Source organism: Hyperoodon ampullatus (assembly GCF_949752795.1).
Source record: "Hyperoodon ampullatus genome assembly, chromosome: 15".
Lineage (NCBI taxonomy): Eukaryota > Metazoa > Chordata > Mammalia > Artiodactyla > Ziphiidae > Hyperoodon > Hyperoodon ampullatus.
This window is the reverse complement of record NC_136928.1, coordinates 67,236,729-67,251,294: the sequence shown is the minus strand read 5'-3', so window position 1 is coordinate 67,251,294 and position 14,566 is coordinate 67,236,729. Positions and strand designations below refer to the sequence as shown.

General features: G+C 44.3%; 1 protein-coding gene across 2 annotated transcripts in view; it reads right to left on the bottom strand.

The window, feature by feature from the left end:
• Positions 1–1,316: 1,316 nt before the first annotated feature.
• Positions 1,317–14,566, bottom strand: part of RBKS (ribokinase) — a gene marked incomplete at both ends in the record, with an annotated part of 87,704 nt that continues 74,454 nt past the window's right edge. For both annotated transcript variants that reach the window (XM_079721357.1, XM_079721358.1), the window contains one exon: positions 1,317–1,490. In XM_079721357.1, coding sequence (XP_079577483.1) covers positions 1,317–1,490 — 174 coding nt within the window. The remainder of the gene's footprint in view (positions 1,491–14,566) is intronic.

The window sequence follows — 14,566 nt, the reverse complement described above, 5'->3', positions numbered from 1 at the left end:
TTTTTACAACTTTATTGGAGTATAATTGCTTCATAATGGTGTATTAGTTTCTGCTTTATAACAAAGTGAATCAGTTATACATATACATCTGTTCCCATATCTCCTCCCTCTTGCGTCTCCCTCCCTCCCACCCTCCCTATCCCACCCCTCTAGGTGGTCACAAAGCACCGAGCTGATCTCTCTGTGCTATGCGGCTGCTTCCCACTAGCTATCTACCTTACGTTTTGTAGTGTATATATGTCCATGCCTCTCTCGCTTCCATTTTCTCCTTTACTTGTCAAATTTCTGGTTGAAGGTAAGGATCATCTCACATTTTGAGCTCTGCTGGTATGTATCCTACTGCATTTATAGGGGAGAAGGATAGAGTGTCCACCATGACCACAAGCATTAAGAAACCAATGTTGTTCCAAAATAACAGGTGTTCCTCCCTGTGGCCCATTCTGCCTCCTGAGGAAATGTGAGTGCAGCTCTCTGGAAATGAAATTAGACAGTTGTTGAATCTTAGAGGCTTGTGGCATTATAGTCAATCAGCTATTTTTCTGGCATCTTTTGTTAAAGCTCTAATTCAAAGCAATACTAGGTGAGATCTTGGCTGTTTTTAGATTGAAACTCTACATTGTGGTCTTGGGTTACAAGAAAAATCCTTCACCTGATCCTACCTAAGCCCAGTGTAAAGGGCCTGTGACACGCATGAATCACCTTTTTTTCCAAAAACTTAGAATCTGGCTTAGCAAATGACTTGTCTATTCAGCACATGGGCTGAAAGTAGCCCACAGGTGGTATTTACAATTTTAAAAAATCAGTTGCTGATACCTAAATGTTGAAAGATTTCAATAAACATCCAAACTTCTGGCTTCCCTTGCAAAACTAGAAGCTTTGACAACACTAAAGGCAAAGCTGAATGTCAGCCGCCCCTCTTAGAATGGCTTGAGTGGCCCAATTCATATGCCTCCTTCCCTTGTTTAACATTCTCTGCTCTGACTCTAGACACCGTTGTATGCAACCTCTGCTGTACGGTGTTACGTTATAGTATCGTGATGTGTTGGCAGTCGAGTTTGCTGGTTCCTGGTTCCTGAATAGTGGTATTGTTGGTACAAGTCTTCGTTGTGGAATCCTTAATTCTGTCTAGTTGACTTTTTCATGAAAAGCAAAGAAATCATCATTATAAAGAAATAAATGAAGGCTTGAGGATACTTACTAAATGAATATAGTATTTGCAAAGAAAGAAGAAGATGACATAGTAAGTTGCTAGTTAAGAGTGGCCATCCCCAAGTATACTTTATTTCCAGGTATATTTATTTTGGAGTTAATAGCAATCAAAACAGATCAAGGGGCAGGTCTTTTTTGTATGGATAAGATGACTGTGTTCCTATAGCCTGGACACTGACTGCTGCGATGAAATTGGATCTCTTGAGCATTTCTTCCAAGGACAGATTAGGGTAGTAAGCCAGGTAGAAGGCCAACGCTCCCACAAAACTGTCACCAGCGCCCTGTAATTAAAAGCACAGTTGTAGAAATAAGCATATAGCCATCTGTTGCCCAAACTGTATTTTCAAAATATTTAAGTACACTTTTTATTTTAAAATAGTTTTAGATGTACAGAAAAGGTACAAGGATAGTAGAGAATTTCCATATACCCCACATCTAGTTCTGTAAACATATTATTATGGTACATTTGTCACCACTAACGAAATAATGGCATTATCATATTAACTGAATTATATACTTATTCAGATTTCACTAGTTTTGCTTAATGTGTTTTTTCTGTTCCAAGATCTCATCCAGGATACCTGGATTACATTTAGTTGTCATATCTCCTTCGACTGCTGTAGGCTGTGACAGTTTTTTAGACATTCTTTGTTTTTGATGACCTTGATAGTTTTGAGGACTGGTTGAGTATTTTGTAGAATGTACCTCAATTGGGATTTGTCTGTTTTTCTCATGATTAAACTGTGTTTACGGTTTTGGGGAGGAAGACCACAAAGGTTAAGTGTCATTCTCATCATGTCATATCAAGGGTACATACTGTCAACATGACTTACATGGATGATGTTAATCTTGAGCACTTGGCTAAGGTAGTCTTTGCCAGGCTTCACCATTGTAAAGTTACCTTCTCTTTTTATACTTGCTCTTTGGAAGCAAATCACTGAGTATAGTCCACACTTAAGGGGTGGGGAGTTATGCTCTACCTCCCTGAGGGTGGAGTATCTCCATAAATTATTTGGAATTCTTCTCTGTGGGAGATTTGTTTCTTCTCCCTCATTTATTTATTCAGCTGCTCATTTATTTTTTTTAATTTTTTTATTTTTTGTAGAATCTTGTTATGATTTTTATTTGTATTCTAATGAGGTTAGCATTGTGTTTTTTGTTTGTTTTGTTTTGATAAGTCTGGTGTATTTTTTTTTTAATTAACAAATTTAATCAGTTATACATATACATATGTTCCCATATCCCCTCCCTTTTGCGTCTCCCTCCCGCCCTCCCTATCCCACCCCTCCAGGCGGTCACAAAGCACCGATCAGCTGCTCATTTATATAAGTATGAACTCAGGGATATTTATTTTATTCCTTAGGCTATAATCCAGCACTACATTGTTTATTTTTTTGCTCAAATTGTTCCAGTTTTGGCAGTTGGGAGTTCTTTCAGTTGGTACTTGTGTCCCTTTGACATACTTCCATCATTTTATTTTATTTATTTATTTATTTTTAATTTTTTTTTGCTGTACGTGGGCCTCTCACTGCTGTGGCCTCTCCCGTTGTGGAGCACAGGCTCCGGACGCGCAGGTTCAGCGGCCATGGCTCACGGGCCCAGCTGCTCCGCGGCGTGCAGAATCCTCCTGGACCAGGGCACGAACCCGTGTCCCCTGCATCGGCAGGCGGACTCTCAACCACTGCGCCACCAGGGAAGCCCCCATCATTTTATTTTTTGAGCACTTTCTTATTTTCTGACATTATAAGATGCTCCAGGCTCATCTTGTATATTCTCTGCCCTAGCCCTAGAATTAGCTGTTTCTCCATTAAAAATTCATGCAGAACATGGTGAGAGCCATTCAGATGTTATTTTCAAACTAAATGTAGGGTCATATAAGGCTTAGTTCCATTTCCCCTGAATCTCCAAAGGCCCAAGTTGGTGAAGGCCATATAGGGACCCATGGAAATAGAAAATACCAAAGAACGTCTGTTGACCTCTGCCTTCAGGTAGGGCAGTACCTAGTCATGTGTTCATCCAACAAATGTATTTAAAATAAATGTGATGATACAATTTCACTTGAAAAATCATTCTGGTATTTAACAGCTTTCAGGGTCATTTTCCAGTTTTTCCCAGTTTGTTGCTTCCTTAGTCCCAAGAGCTTTCATAACAAATCTTGAGGCTATACCTTGGTATGCATGGTTGTTTCAGTTGCAGTTTAAGTATTTACTAAGCTGTGTGCCTAGCACAGTGATGGGTACTTGAAAAAGAATAAAATCAATTGTGGATTAAATGCTAAATAGTATGGCAGAGTTTATAAATACTGTTGAATTTTAAGGAATGGTTGAAGAAAGCCTGCCTAAGGGGAATCCTTATGAAATGAGACAGATTTATAGAGAGAAGGAAGGCCTCAAAGAACAAAGATATAGGAGGAGGAAGGAACAGAGTGAGCTCATGAGACAGTGAATGGCTTTAAGGAGAATGACATTTCCCCTTGTTTACATAGATAAGCAGTCAATATTCAACTTGCCAAGGAGTCATAGTAACTCAGGTGTGAATTCAACACTTTCCTTCCTCCCATAAATGTTTTCTGAGTACCTAAAATATGTCAAGCTCTATGCTAGGTGCCTTGCAATTGTTTATTAAGTGTTTCCTGAGGGAAACAATGGAGAAAGAAAGAGACAGACAGACATGCCCTCCCTCAGTTTACAACACAGCAATGTGACATGAGAAAGGTCTGAAACCAGAGAAATTATGAGCTGGGTGGAGGGTGTATTATGAAAACGTGGAAAATACTATAACATATGAAGAGTTATGGCAGACTCCAAGATTTCAAGTCTTGATTCCTCCTTATATCATACACAAAATTAAATTCCAGGTAGGTTAAAGGCTTGAATGTAAAAAATAAAACAGTAACATAGTATGAAAATTTAGATGAATATTTGAATAATTGTAAGCAGGGAAACCACGAGCCAGTCAGTAAACCCAAAAGCCATAATGAAAAAAAAATTAGATTTTAATTTAAAAAATTAAAAAAAATATGTCCAAAGACACTGTAAATAAAGCCAAATGGACTTCCCTGGTGGTCCAGTGGTTAAGACTCTGTGCTCTGCTGCAGTGGGTGCGTGTACAAGCCCTGGTCGGGGAACCAATATCCCGCGTGCCGCGCTGTGCAGCAAAAAAAAAAAAAAAAGATCCAAGTTAAAAAGCACAAATTTGGTGAAAATTCTTGTAATACATATGACATATTCCTAATACTCAAAGAACACCTTCAAATTGCTGGGAAAAAGACAAATGCAGGATAAAAATGGACAAAGATATAGGTCTGCAATTTCAGAAAAGGAAATGTAAATGGCCAGTAAACAAACATGAAAAGATACTAAGTTATGGGGCTTCCCTGCTGGCGCAATGGTTGAGAGTCTGCCTGCCGATGCAGGGGACATGGGTTTGTGCCCCGGTCCGGGAAGATCCCACATGCCGCGAAGCGGCTGGGCCCGTGAGCCATGGCCGCTGAGCCTGCGCGTCCGGAGCCTGTGCTCCGCAACGGGAGAGGCCACGACAGTGAGAGGCCTGCATACCACAAAAAAAAAAAAAAAAAAAAAAGATACTAAGTTATCAGCTGTTAAGTAAAATGCAAATTAAAATAATATTTTTTACCCATCAGATTGATAAAATAGTAAGATTGATAGCAAGAGCAGCAAGATGAAGATGGAGAGGACAATGATACTCTCATTGTTGGTAGGAATGTGGAAGAGTAATACAATATTTGTTAAAAAAATGTGTGTGTCCTTTGATTTAGCAGTCCTGCTTCTGGAAATCTACAGAAGTGAAAACTCCTATAATATTGGGATATGTGCTCAAAGATGCTTATTGTTGCATTGTTTCCAAAGGCAAAACACTGGAAATAATGTGATTTTCTATCAAATAGGAGAATGGATGAATAATCTCGTACATTTGTATTATGGAAAAATATGCAGCTATTAATACGAAAAGGTTAGCAATACATGCACATACCTGGAGAAATGTCCATTAGTTAAGCCAAAAAAGATTTCAGCATCATGATCGATAGGAGGTTGCGGGGGTGGTGGGGGGAATGGAAGAGAGAGGAAAGAAAACACCTGTGTCTATGAGTATGTGTGTATTTTTCTTAAGAATACAGAGAAAAATGAAGAAGGATTTGTATCAAAAATTTTTTTAAATTAATTAATTTGGCTGCGTCGGGTCTTAGTTGTGGCACACGGTCTCTTCGTTGTGGCGTGCGGGCTTCTCTCTAGTTGTGGTGTGCGGGTTTTCTCTTCTCTAGCTGTGGCGCACGGGCTCCAGGGTGTGTGGGCTCTGTAGTTGTGGTGCGCGGGTTCCAGAAGGCGTGGGCCCCGTAGTTTGTGGCACGCAGGCTGTCTCGTTGAGGCGCGCGAGCTCAGTAGTTATGTTGCACGGGCTTAGTCGCCCGGCGGCATGTGGGATCTTAGTTCCCTGACCAGGGATCGAACCCGCGTCTCCTGCATTGTAAGGCGGATTCTTTACCACTGGACCACCAGGGAAGTCCCAAGAAGTTTTTAACAAATGAAATTTTACTAAAGAAGTTAAAAAAATCAGGATCCGTCACTGTGTGAATTTGCAAATGGGCCAATTTCAGCCTCTGAATGATTTCCCTCTTTTTCTTAGTTAAGTGGACATCTACTACAAGTCGGGGTGAACTGAATTGAGAGAACCTCTTTCCTGCATTTGGAAATACCCCATCTCATTGAGGCAATTTCCTTTGCAACTAAGGACTAGGCAGTGACACCCTCCTGAAAGTCCAGGGGACTGGGAGGAACATTTTCTGGCTGTGACAGTGATTGCAGAAAAACTGAATTCTGGGATGTTAGTGGCAGCATTGTGATGGTGTCCAGTGCCCCATGTCAGTAACACAGCTGGTCTATTTTTCAACCAAGAACCTTGATTGAGGCAATCCTGTGTATTAAACTCCTCTGAGAGGCCAGAAATCTTGTCTAGTTCTTTCCTATCTGATGACTCCCCAGAGTTATACAGTCCTTAAAAGTAGTATATGCTCAGTTAATGACTACTGATGGGCCAACTCTTAGCTGCCCCAGTCTCCACCTTCTCACCAGAAATGAGATGGTGGGGGTAGGGGTGGTGGTCCACATTCTTCTTCGCAAAGAGGGCAGCAGTCTCGCCTCATTCCAAAAACACAAGGAAGTAGGGAGACTCCTGGGGCCATCAGCTCAAAGATGTGAAGGCCAGTGAATACTATTTTAAAAGTCACATTACATCCAACAGTGGAAAAGCTCTTTGAAATTTAAGAGTGAAAAGGTAGAAAAGTACTACTTAACTTTCACCAAAGAGTGTAAGGGAAAGAAGGGCAGTGATATATTCATTTGCACTTCTCTTAGGCCTTTAAAACGTTGTACTGACGATTGTGTGTACAGGCCTACAGTCTGGGGCAACCTGAAAACTCTCTGAGGGCAGAGACCATATCTCTGTCCCCTGTGTCTCTTCCACTGCGTCACCCAGCGCTTTGAGTTGGCCTGACTCATGGTCCTAGTTCCATCGTGTTTTTCTCTTCCAGTGATCTCTTCCAAGGGGGCCAGATGTCCCTTGTTGAACTACAAGTGACTTTCTTTTGTGTCAGTAAAAATGGAGGTTAGGTTGCCACAGCCCAGAGTTACTTGATAGTCTCATTGTTGAATCTATTTATAGCACAGGGCTTTCAAATGCCAATAAATTACTCGGCTGTTGATTCACATCTTCAGTATAACTATTTTTATACACTGGTTATAATTTTTTTTAAATGGAAAGTGCTTTAGAAGTAGAAGCTGTATTGTATCACTGTGATTTTCCTGTAAGTAAAGTACTTTCCAATCAATCATTCTTGGAATAATGGAATAGTTCTCATTGATACAACATGATGGCTTTAACCTTTTACTAAAAATTATTTTTGTGCCAAAAGGGGTGATGACATAATTCATCTTTCTTCAATAAAAATACCCACGTGGCTACTATTCATTGCCTACTCACAATAATTGCCTCTTAAGGAAGAGCCGCTCTTAGAGAATGGATGTAGCATTCTGAAATTCCTGCTCTCCTGAGGGCCTGCACACTCCTGGGTCCTGAGGGGTTCTGGCCTGTGGGACCCGGGAGGCAGATGGATTAACAGTGAAGTGGAAGGAGCAAAACACACCCTATGGAATACCTGAGCCTTCTGGTGGGGGTCTGGGGGAGGGCGAGGCACCCGGCAGGGCTGGTGGCGTAGGGATGACACTCATCAGCAGCTGGTGCGAGGACACCAAGGGGAGAATTTGAGAGGTGGGTGCTCCTAAGGACAGCACCTAGAGCTGGGGTGTGGGGTTGGGGGGAGGCAGTGTGGCCCTGGGGAGGCTGGCTGCTCATTTCCCTTCTCCTCCCTGGCAGACCATCCTCTCTGTCCAGCTGCCCGCACTCCCTGCTCCCTCCCACTGCCCCTTGCCTGCCTGAGCCCTTGACTATGACCCCGGTCTGCTCTCTCACTGAACTTGGCAGCTCATGTCCCAGTCTCTCAGGGGTCTGCTCTCTGACGAGAGAGGGGAGCACAGTGATAAACCTCTTGGAGCTGGCAGGCAACGCCTGAAATGGCTGCAGGTGCCACCCCAGCAGAGCATACCTGCATGCTGAGCCAAGTCCAGGTGGTCCGCAAGGGCTCTTCTGGCTGAGGTTATGCTCAGGGTCATCCTCTCTGTGCAGGTTATTGCCTTTGTTCCCTAAGAACCCTGTGGAGGTGGGCGTAGCTGGGGCTGCAGTGTCTGGTCATACAAGGTGGCTCTGCACGAGGGTGCCCTGGTGACGGGATGACTGTGGGTCTGCAGGCCGTGCTCAACTCCCCAAGCTGTGCCTATTCAGAGAGGCGCCTTCTCATTTGCACGAAGTGCCATGGAGGCTGGCAGCAAACCTGGGGGATCCTTATTTTAAAACTGAGGAAACTAGGATTTAAGGAGGTTAAGTAACTTGCCCAAGGTAAGACTAAAGGTGGTAAATGGCAGTCAGGACTGTACCAAGGACATCTGTGTGGAAATCTAGCAGTAGAGCAGGTGGAGAAGCTATTTTGGGAGAGAGATTGGGCTTCTGGCTACTGCTCAATTTTTCCTATTTCCCCATGGGAAGGGCTTATGTTTTCTATAGCGATGAAGAATTACAGGGATGAGAGTGAAGACCGTGAATCTTTAATGATGTCCCTCTGTATGGGATCCCGTTTCCCTCTGTGTGCTTGGGGCAGGAGCAGAGAAGAGAATGGGAACCAGAGTTGCCCTGGGCAGGTGTGGGGGAAGAGGGAAGGTACAAAGGGAGTAAAGATTTCAGGAAAGAATAACCAGATGGGGCTTCCCTGGTGGCGCAGTGGATAAGAATCTGCCTGCCAATGCAGGGGACGTGGGTTCGATCCCTGGTCCGGGAAGATCCCACATGCCGCGGAGCAACTAAGCCCGTGTGCCACAACTACTGAGCCTGCGCTCTAGAGCCTGCGAGCCACAACTACTGAGCCTGCGTGCCTAGAGCCTGTGCACCGCAAAACGAAGAGCAGCCCCCACTCGCAGCAACTAGAGAAAGCCTGCGCACAGCAAAGACCCAACACAGCTGAAAATTTAAAAAAAATAATAAATTTATATAAAAAAAAGAATAACCAGATGAATAACTGGAGAGTCTGACCCGGGTAAAGAAGGAAGAGAGGTCAGGAGGGGGTCAACAGGTCAGAAGAAAATGGAGGGAACTAAGGAAAGTGAGAACAAAAGTGTAGGAGAAGAGGTGAGAGAGCTGGTTGTGGTCAGAGTGGGATGTGAGGTTTATTCCCACAGGACTGAAGCCGTGCCAGGTATTAACCATTTCCTGCGAGTCGTCATGGGAACAGGAGGCTGGAGTGGAGGTGAAGAGTCCCTGGAGGTGGGGGCATCTAGGAACTGTGAGTCTTGGTGATGGTTCATCCTCACGGTACTGAAGTCGTCCTATGATGGCAGCATTGGGGGGAGGTGTGGAGAGAGAAATAGTGATGTAGATGCCAGGCTTAGATAAACAGAGAATGACCAGGAAAGGAGGTTGAGGCTTTATAACTGAATTGTATGAGCCACGAAGACGCAGGAATCTCTTCAGGAGGGTAGAGGAGGGATGGCTGGAAGCTGCAAGAATGTGCTTTGGGATCAGGAGCCGCTTTCACCTCTAAGGGCTGTATGGGGAGGTAAGGATGTAAAAGAGCTTACTTAGGAGGAACAGGACAACCATAAGGTTTAGAGGGGAGAGAAGCACAGAGCAGCAAGGCACCCTCCTGGGTCCCTGTGTCTCTCTGGCCCTCCTTCTTTGTCTCTGCCACGGTCTCGTCCTTCTCCCGGACCATCCACACTGGTATTCCCTCAGGTTCTGTTCTTCACCCCCTGCCCTTCTCATTTCCCCTCATTTCCCGGGTGTCAAATACTGTGCTGTTAGGGTTTTGACTGCTATGAATATGAGGAGTCCTAAGTCATTATCTTTAGCCCACACTCTCCTCTGTCTTGGGATTCGTGCATCTTAACTACCTGTGAGTCAGCTTGACCAGCCGCAGGTCTCTTGCAGGCAGTTCTAACTCAACATACCCGAATCGAACTCATAACTCTGGCTGAACATGGGCCTCTTCTTATCTTTTCAGTTTGTGGCAACTCCACCCTGAAAATCTGGGGGGTCTTCTGGATGATCACCAGTTGCCAAGTGTAAATTCTAAATATTTTGCTAATCTGTCCTCTCATTTCATCCCTACCTCACTGCCCTACTTCATGCTCACATCACCTCTAAAGGACCACGTTAACTTCCTAACTAGTCTCTCTGTCTCCAGTCTGGCCCCTTCCACCCCGTCCTCCATACTGCTGTCAATCAGGCCACCTTACTTCCATGCCCAAAGCCCTTTGATCATTTCTCATCTTTCTTAGGATAACATTTTAGCTCCTTAGCATGGCACATGAGGTGCTCCCGCCCACCTACCCAGTTTCATCTCTTACTTTTTCCTACTCATGCATGTAACCACAGGTCTTCATTCATTGAGATATCTCCCCTTGAACTCATCCTTAGACTAACTCCTACTCCTCTCCTAAGACTCAACTCAGTTATTAACTTAGTCATCATATATTTGCTGACTGGCACCATATTCAAAGCACTGTGTTTTCCCTGATCCCACGAGTCTGGATTAGGTACCCTCCTAGATGGCCCTGCTCTCCTCTGTGGTCTTCATCACGTCCACGCCCTCAGACTAGTGCAAGGCCAGGCTCGCCACTGAAATACAGGCTGACTGAATCCAGGACTATCAGGAGGCTGGGTGCTGAGTGATCAGGTGAGAAGCACAGGTGTCCCAAGAATGCCCTGTAGGAGGGATGACAGTGAGACAGACTTGTGAAAGTCCTAGTTTGCCAAATTCCAGTTGATAGAAAAGTGGGTGAATTGTAAGGCATGATAGGTATTAATTGTGGCTGGGGAAAAAAAAAAAAACAACAAATGCCATGTGGTGAAAATCCCCAAGGTAAGGACTTGTCAGGCGCCTACAACAGAAACCCAGATGATTTTGCAAGAATGATGTCATCGTGAGGTTTCATTTGTTAGGAATCCGTACCCACGCTGGATGATTCATCACCCAAACTGCCAAGGGACCCTAACAGTTAAAGTCCTTGCATTCCTCCCTGATTTGTTAACACATTCCATCTGACAAGTAGATACCACTTTCCTTTCTTTTCAAAACCTCTCCCTACACAAAGCTGTTCAAAGCCTATACTGTGGACCTGAATTCCTCAGCCAGGCTCATGGTTTTAGGGGCCAGGGAAAAGGCAAATGGGATGAATGAAATATGACTAAATCCCAAGTCAATGTGCTATTTCTTCTTCATAAAAAAGAATATTGCAAGGGGCTCAGGAAAGGGTCAGTGATCAGTGTAAACCCACCAGGCTCCCTGCTACCTGCCACCCCCGTGCAGGCAGGGGCGCTGACGTGGCTTGACCTCAGGCTAACTTGGCGGCAATTTCTGCTTTGCTCCTGCTTCCAAGTTCTAAGAATGGGGCTTCTGCCTCTTTCCTGTTTGCAGGAGGTTGAGGCATGAACACCTGGTGGGGCCTGGGAGAGGAAAAGTCATTCTTTGTCCTTAAAGGGCTAATCATGGATGGGCCGGAGACATGGATCTTGGGGAAGAAGCACCGAGGGAACACACACCTGGAATGAAATCCCACCTTCTTCCCTTTTAACTGCGTCATCTTTTGAGAATGGTAAACTACAGTGAAGCCCCTCTGTACACAGCTGGGAAAAATGTTTTTCTCAAGTGGGAACATGTTTTCTCCCCTGGGACAATGCAGTAAGTGGTGTGGAGTTAAACGGGCCTGACTTTAAGCCCTGTTTTCACCACTTAGGCAAGTGACTCAGCCTCTTGTGTGACCTCTCTTGTGACTATTTATCTGTAATACGGGAACCTACCTCATAGGGGGTAAATACTGAATTGGATAATGTATGTGAAAAGGCCTAGCACAGTGCCTGGAGCAGAGCAGGGGTTCAGCAGAGGTGGGGGAGACTCGATGGTACCATCTTAGAGGCCCCTTAACTTGCTAACTTTTTTGGAAATAAAAGCCCATGATCTAAGTCAGAGGGTTCTAAGGAACAAAGAGAGTCATGACCCTGCGGATCCCAGGGGCTTATGCTGTGCCTGGCTTCATGCTCCCAGCTCCAAGTAGAAGAGGGCATTAGGAATGCTCTCATAGTCTGGAAAGGCAGAGGAGGCAGAAGTATGTCCTATAGCTCTTAATTACAAGGAAGCCAGGTTCTAGAGAGTTCTAGCAGTGGCCATCTGTATGTGTTGGGGTCTCTGAAATCCATTTCTCTGTGAGGGCAGGGGAGATACTTTCTGAGAACGTAAAGAACTCTGTGAGCAGGGTATTAAAGAAATGTGAAGTGAAGAGTATAAAGGTCAGTGCAAGACTGGGGAACCTGATAAATCTCACGCTTTCATTTGGGTGAGGGAACAGAGGGAGAACAGTGAGAGGGTTTGGGGAGAGGCCTAGAGCTGAGAAGGGCTGGAGGACAGCATGGGAAGGAAGTGACCTGCTGGCGGGGAAAGCTATGCACCTCTACCTGTGCTGCTGCTTTGATGGAGGACCCTGCTTTCCATCACAGTCAGCCAGCCACTGGGCAGAGGGCTCCTGCCAGGGAGAGGAGGAGGTGGCAGAACCTGGAGGATGGCAGGCAGGCTGAACAGATGGTGCAGGGACAATGTGACTTGAGAGGACACTCCTCTAGCCATGCTGGAACCTGAAGTCAGGGCTTCTCATGGTTAGTGATGGGCATGGGCCACCCTGTCCACCTTCTCCGTGTGACTGACCTCACCACTTACTCCAAATGTGAGCAGAAAGAGAAAGGCCCGGCCTAGAGCCTTCATTCCATCCAGGGCACGCATTCCCGGGGGTGAAAATTCATTCTTCTGTGTGTGGGAGTACCGCAGTATGTAAACAGACAGATACACACACACACACACACGCACACACACACACAGAGAACATGAATGAATATCTGTGGTATTAAATTTCATGGAAGAAGAGGACAATTAGGAAAAAAATCTCTTAAAAGGCTCCTTGAGCTGGGTGGGTGGGTGGTGATTAATGAAAAAACGGTGTTTGAGAAACACCACCAAAGTAGGGCCTCTTGCCACAAAGAACTGCCAGTGGCCCAGTCAGGGTCTTCCGGTGCATTAAGAAGCCCTAACCAGCAGCCTCCAAATTGCAAGGCTCGCTAGGCAGGTGTTGGTAGCTCCCTGCGTTCTTTCCACTGAGCCAGAAATTCCTACATCTCCCAGCCAGTTCCCTTCCTGTTTACTTCAATCTACAGTCTCCATGGCCACCAGTAAGCCATAGGCAAGCCCCAAGCCCTGGAGCCAGGACTTTAACCAGGAGATTAGAGCTAGCGTGGCCTGGCCTATCTTGCCGAGGCAGGAAAGGGCAAAGGTTCTCTCCTGGGCAGACAAAACTGAGTAGTCCATCTGATAAACATACCACAAATACGATGCTGCTTATACAAGAGCCCCATTTCACAGCTTGAATCTGAATATTTCTATCTTCTCTTACCAGCGCATATTCACATCATAAGGATGAGATCATATCCTTTCCAACTTCAACCTTCCAGCCTTCCCTAACCAGATCAGTTCAGGGCAACACGATGGACAGTGAGAATCCAGTTTTCTTATCATTATTGTGTAAGTGCTGCTGATTTTTATTCTAAATAAATCTGTAGGGAACATAGACTACTCATTATGTCATAAATGTCCATGACTTTGGCTTCAACTATTAGCCACCTTAATTTATTACATTTAAATTTCAATTATTTGGCTGAGATAGTCTGCTTTTAAAATACTCTGACTAAAAGAAAGCAAATATTTTCTGCCTTAATATATTTCAAATGATCACTATTTCATATTGATCCAAAACCACATGTAGCAAAGTTTTGATGTGATTTTTGTCTTTTAAACAGGCATAATGTTTTCCTTGGCTCTACAATTTATTAGCAATTTGACTTTTTAGAAAAACAGCTTGATTGAGATATAATTCATAGGCCAAATAATCCGCCCATTTAAAGTATACAGTTCAGTGTTCTTTAGTATATTCACAGGGTTGAGCAACCATCACCACAGTCCAATTTTAGGAAATTTCATCCCCCCCCAAAAGAAACCTCGGACCCATTAACAGTTACTCCTCATTCCTCCCCACTCCCCCCAGGCCTAGGAACCACTAATCTACTTTCTGTCTCTACAGATTTGTTAAATAGGCACACATTTTGAGCAAAATCATTTCCTATTCTAATTCCATAATTAACCAACAGCTTATTTTCCCATAATTAACCAATAATTTAATCATAATTAACCAATTAGATTCTTATTGAATCTCTTGATTTTAGCTGCCACTTTGTGTGAAAAGTGAAGTTGATGTTGGCCTAGTGGGAACTGTTTTCTGTGTTACTAAAACTGCATTCCCAATAAGCACTAAGGCAACAGATTTAGCTTCCTTCCTGCCCAGATATGTTCACTCAACAGTCTGTAAAGCTTTAAAGTTAAGTTACAAATGCACCAGGAGCTTGGTGTTTTAAGAATTCCTATGGTGAAGTTGTCTGTAAAGCCTAACCTCTGAGGGAAAATCCACCCACATTCTTCTCAAGCACAGACACATTAACTGGTCTGTTTTAAAATCTCAGTTTCTATAGATTTGGTTTGCTCGAGGGATTTTCTTTTTGGGCCTCTCTGCAATGACTAGTATGTGGCAATGAACACTCGCTTCCTTGCTGAACGTCATGACTCCCTTGCACAGGGCTGAAATGGGTGGTTTCAGTACAGACCCTTTCACTGCTAGTGTGTGACAAGTTCTGGGCACGA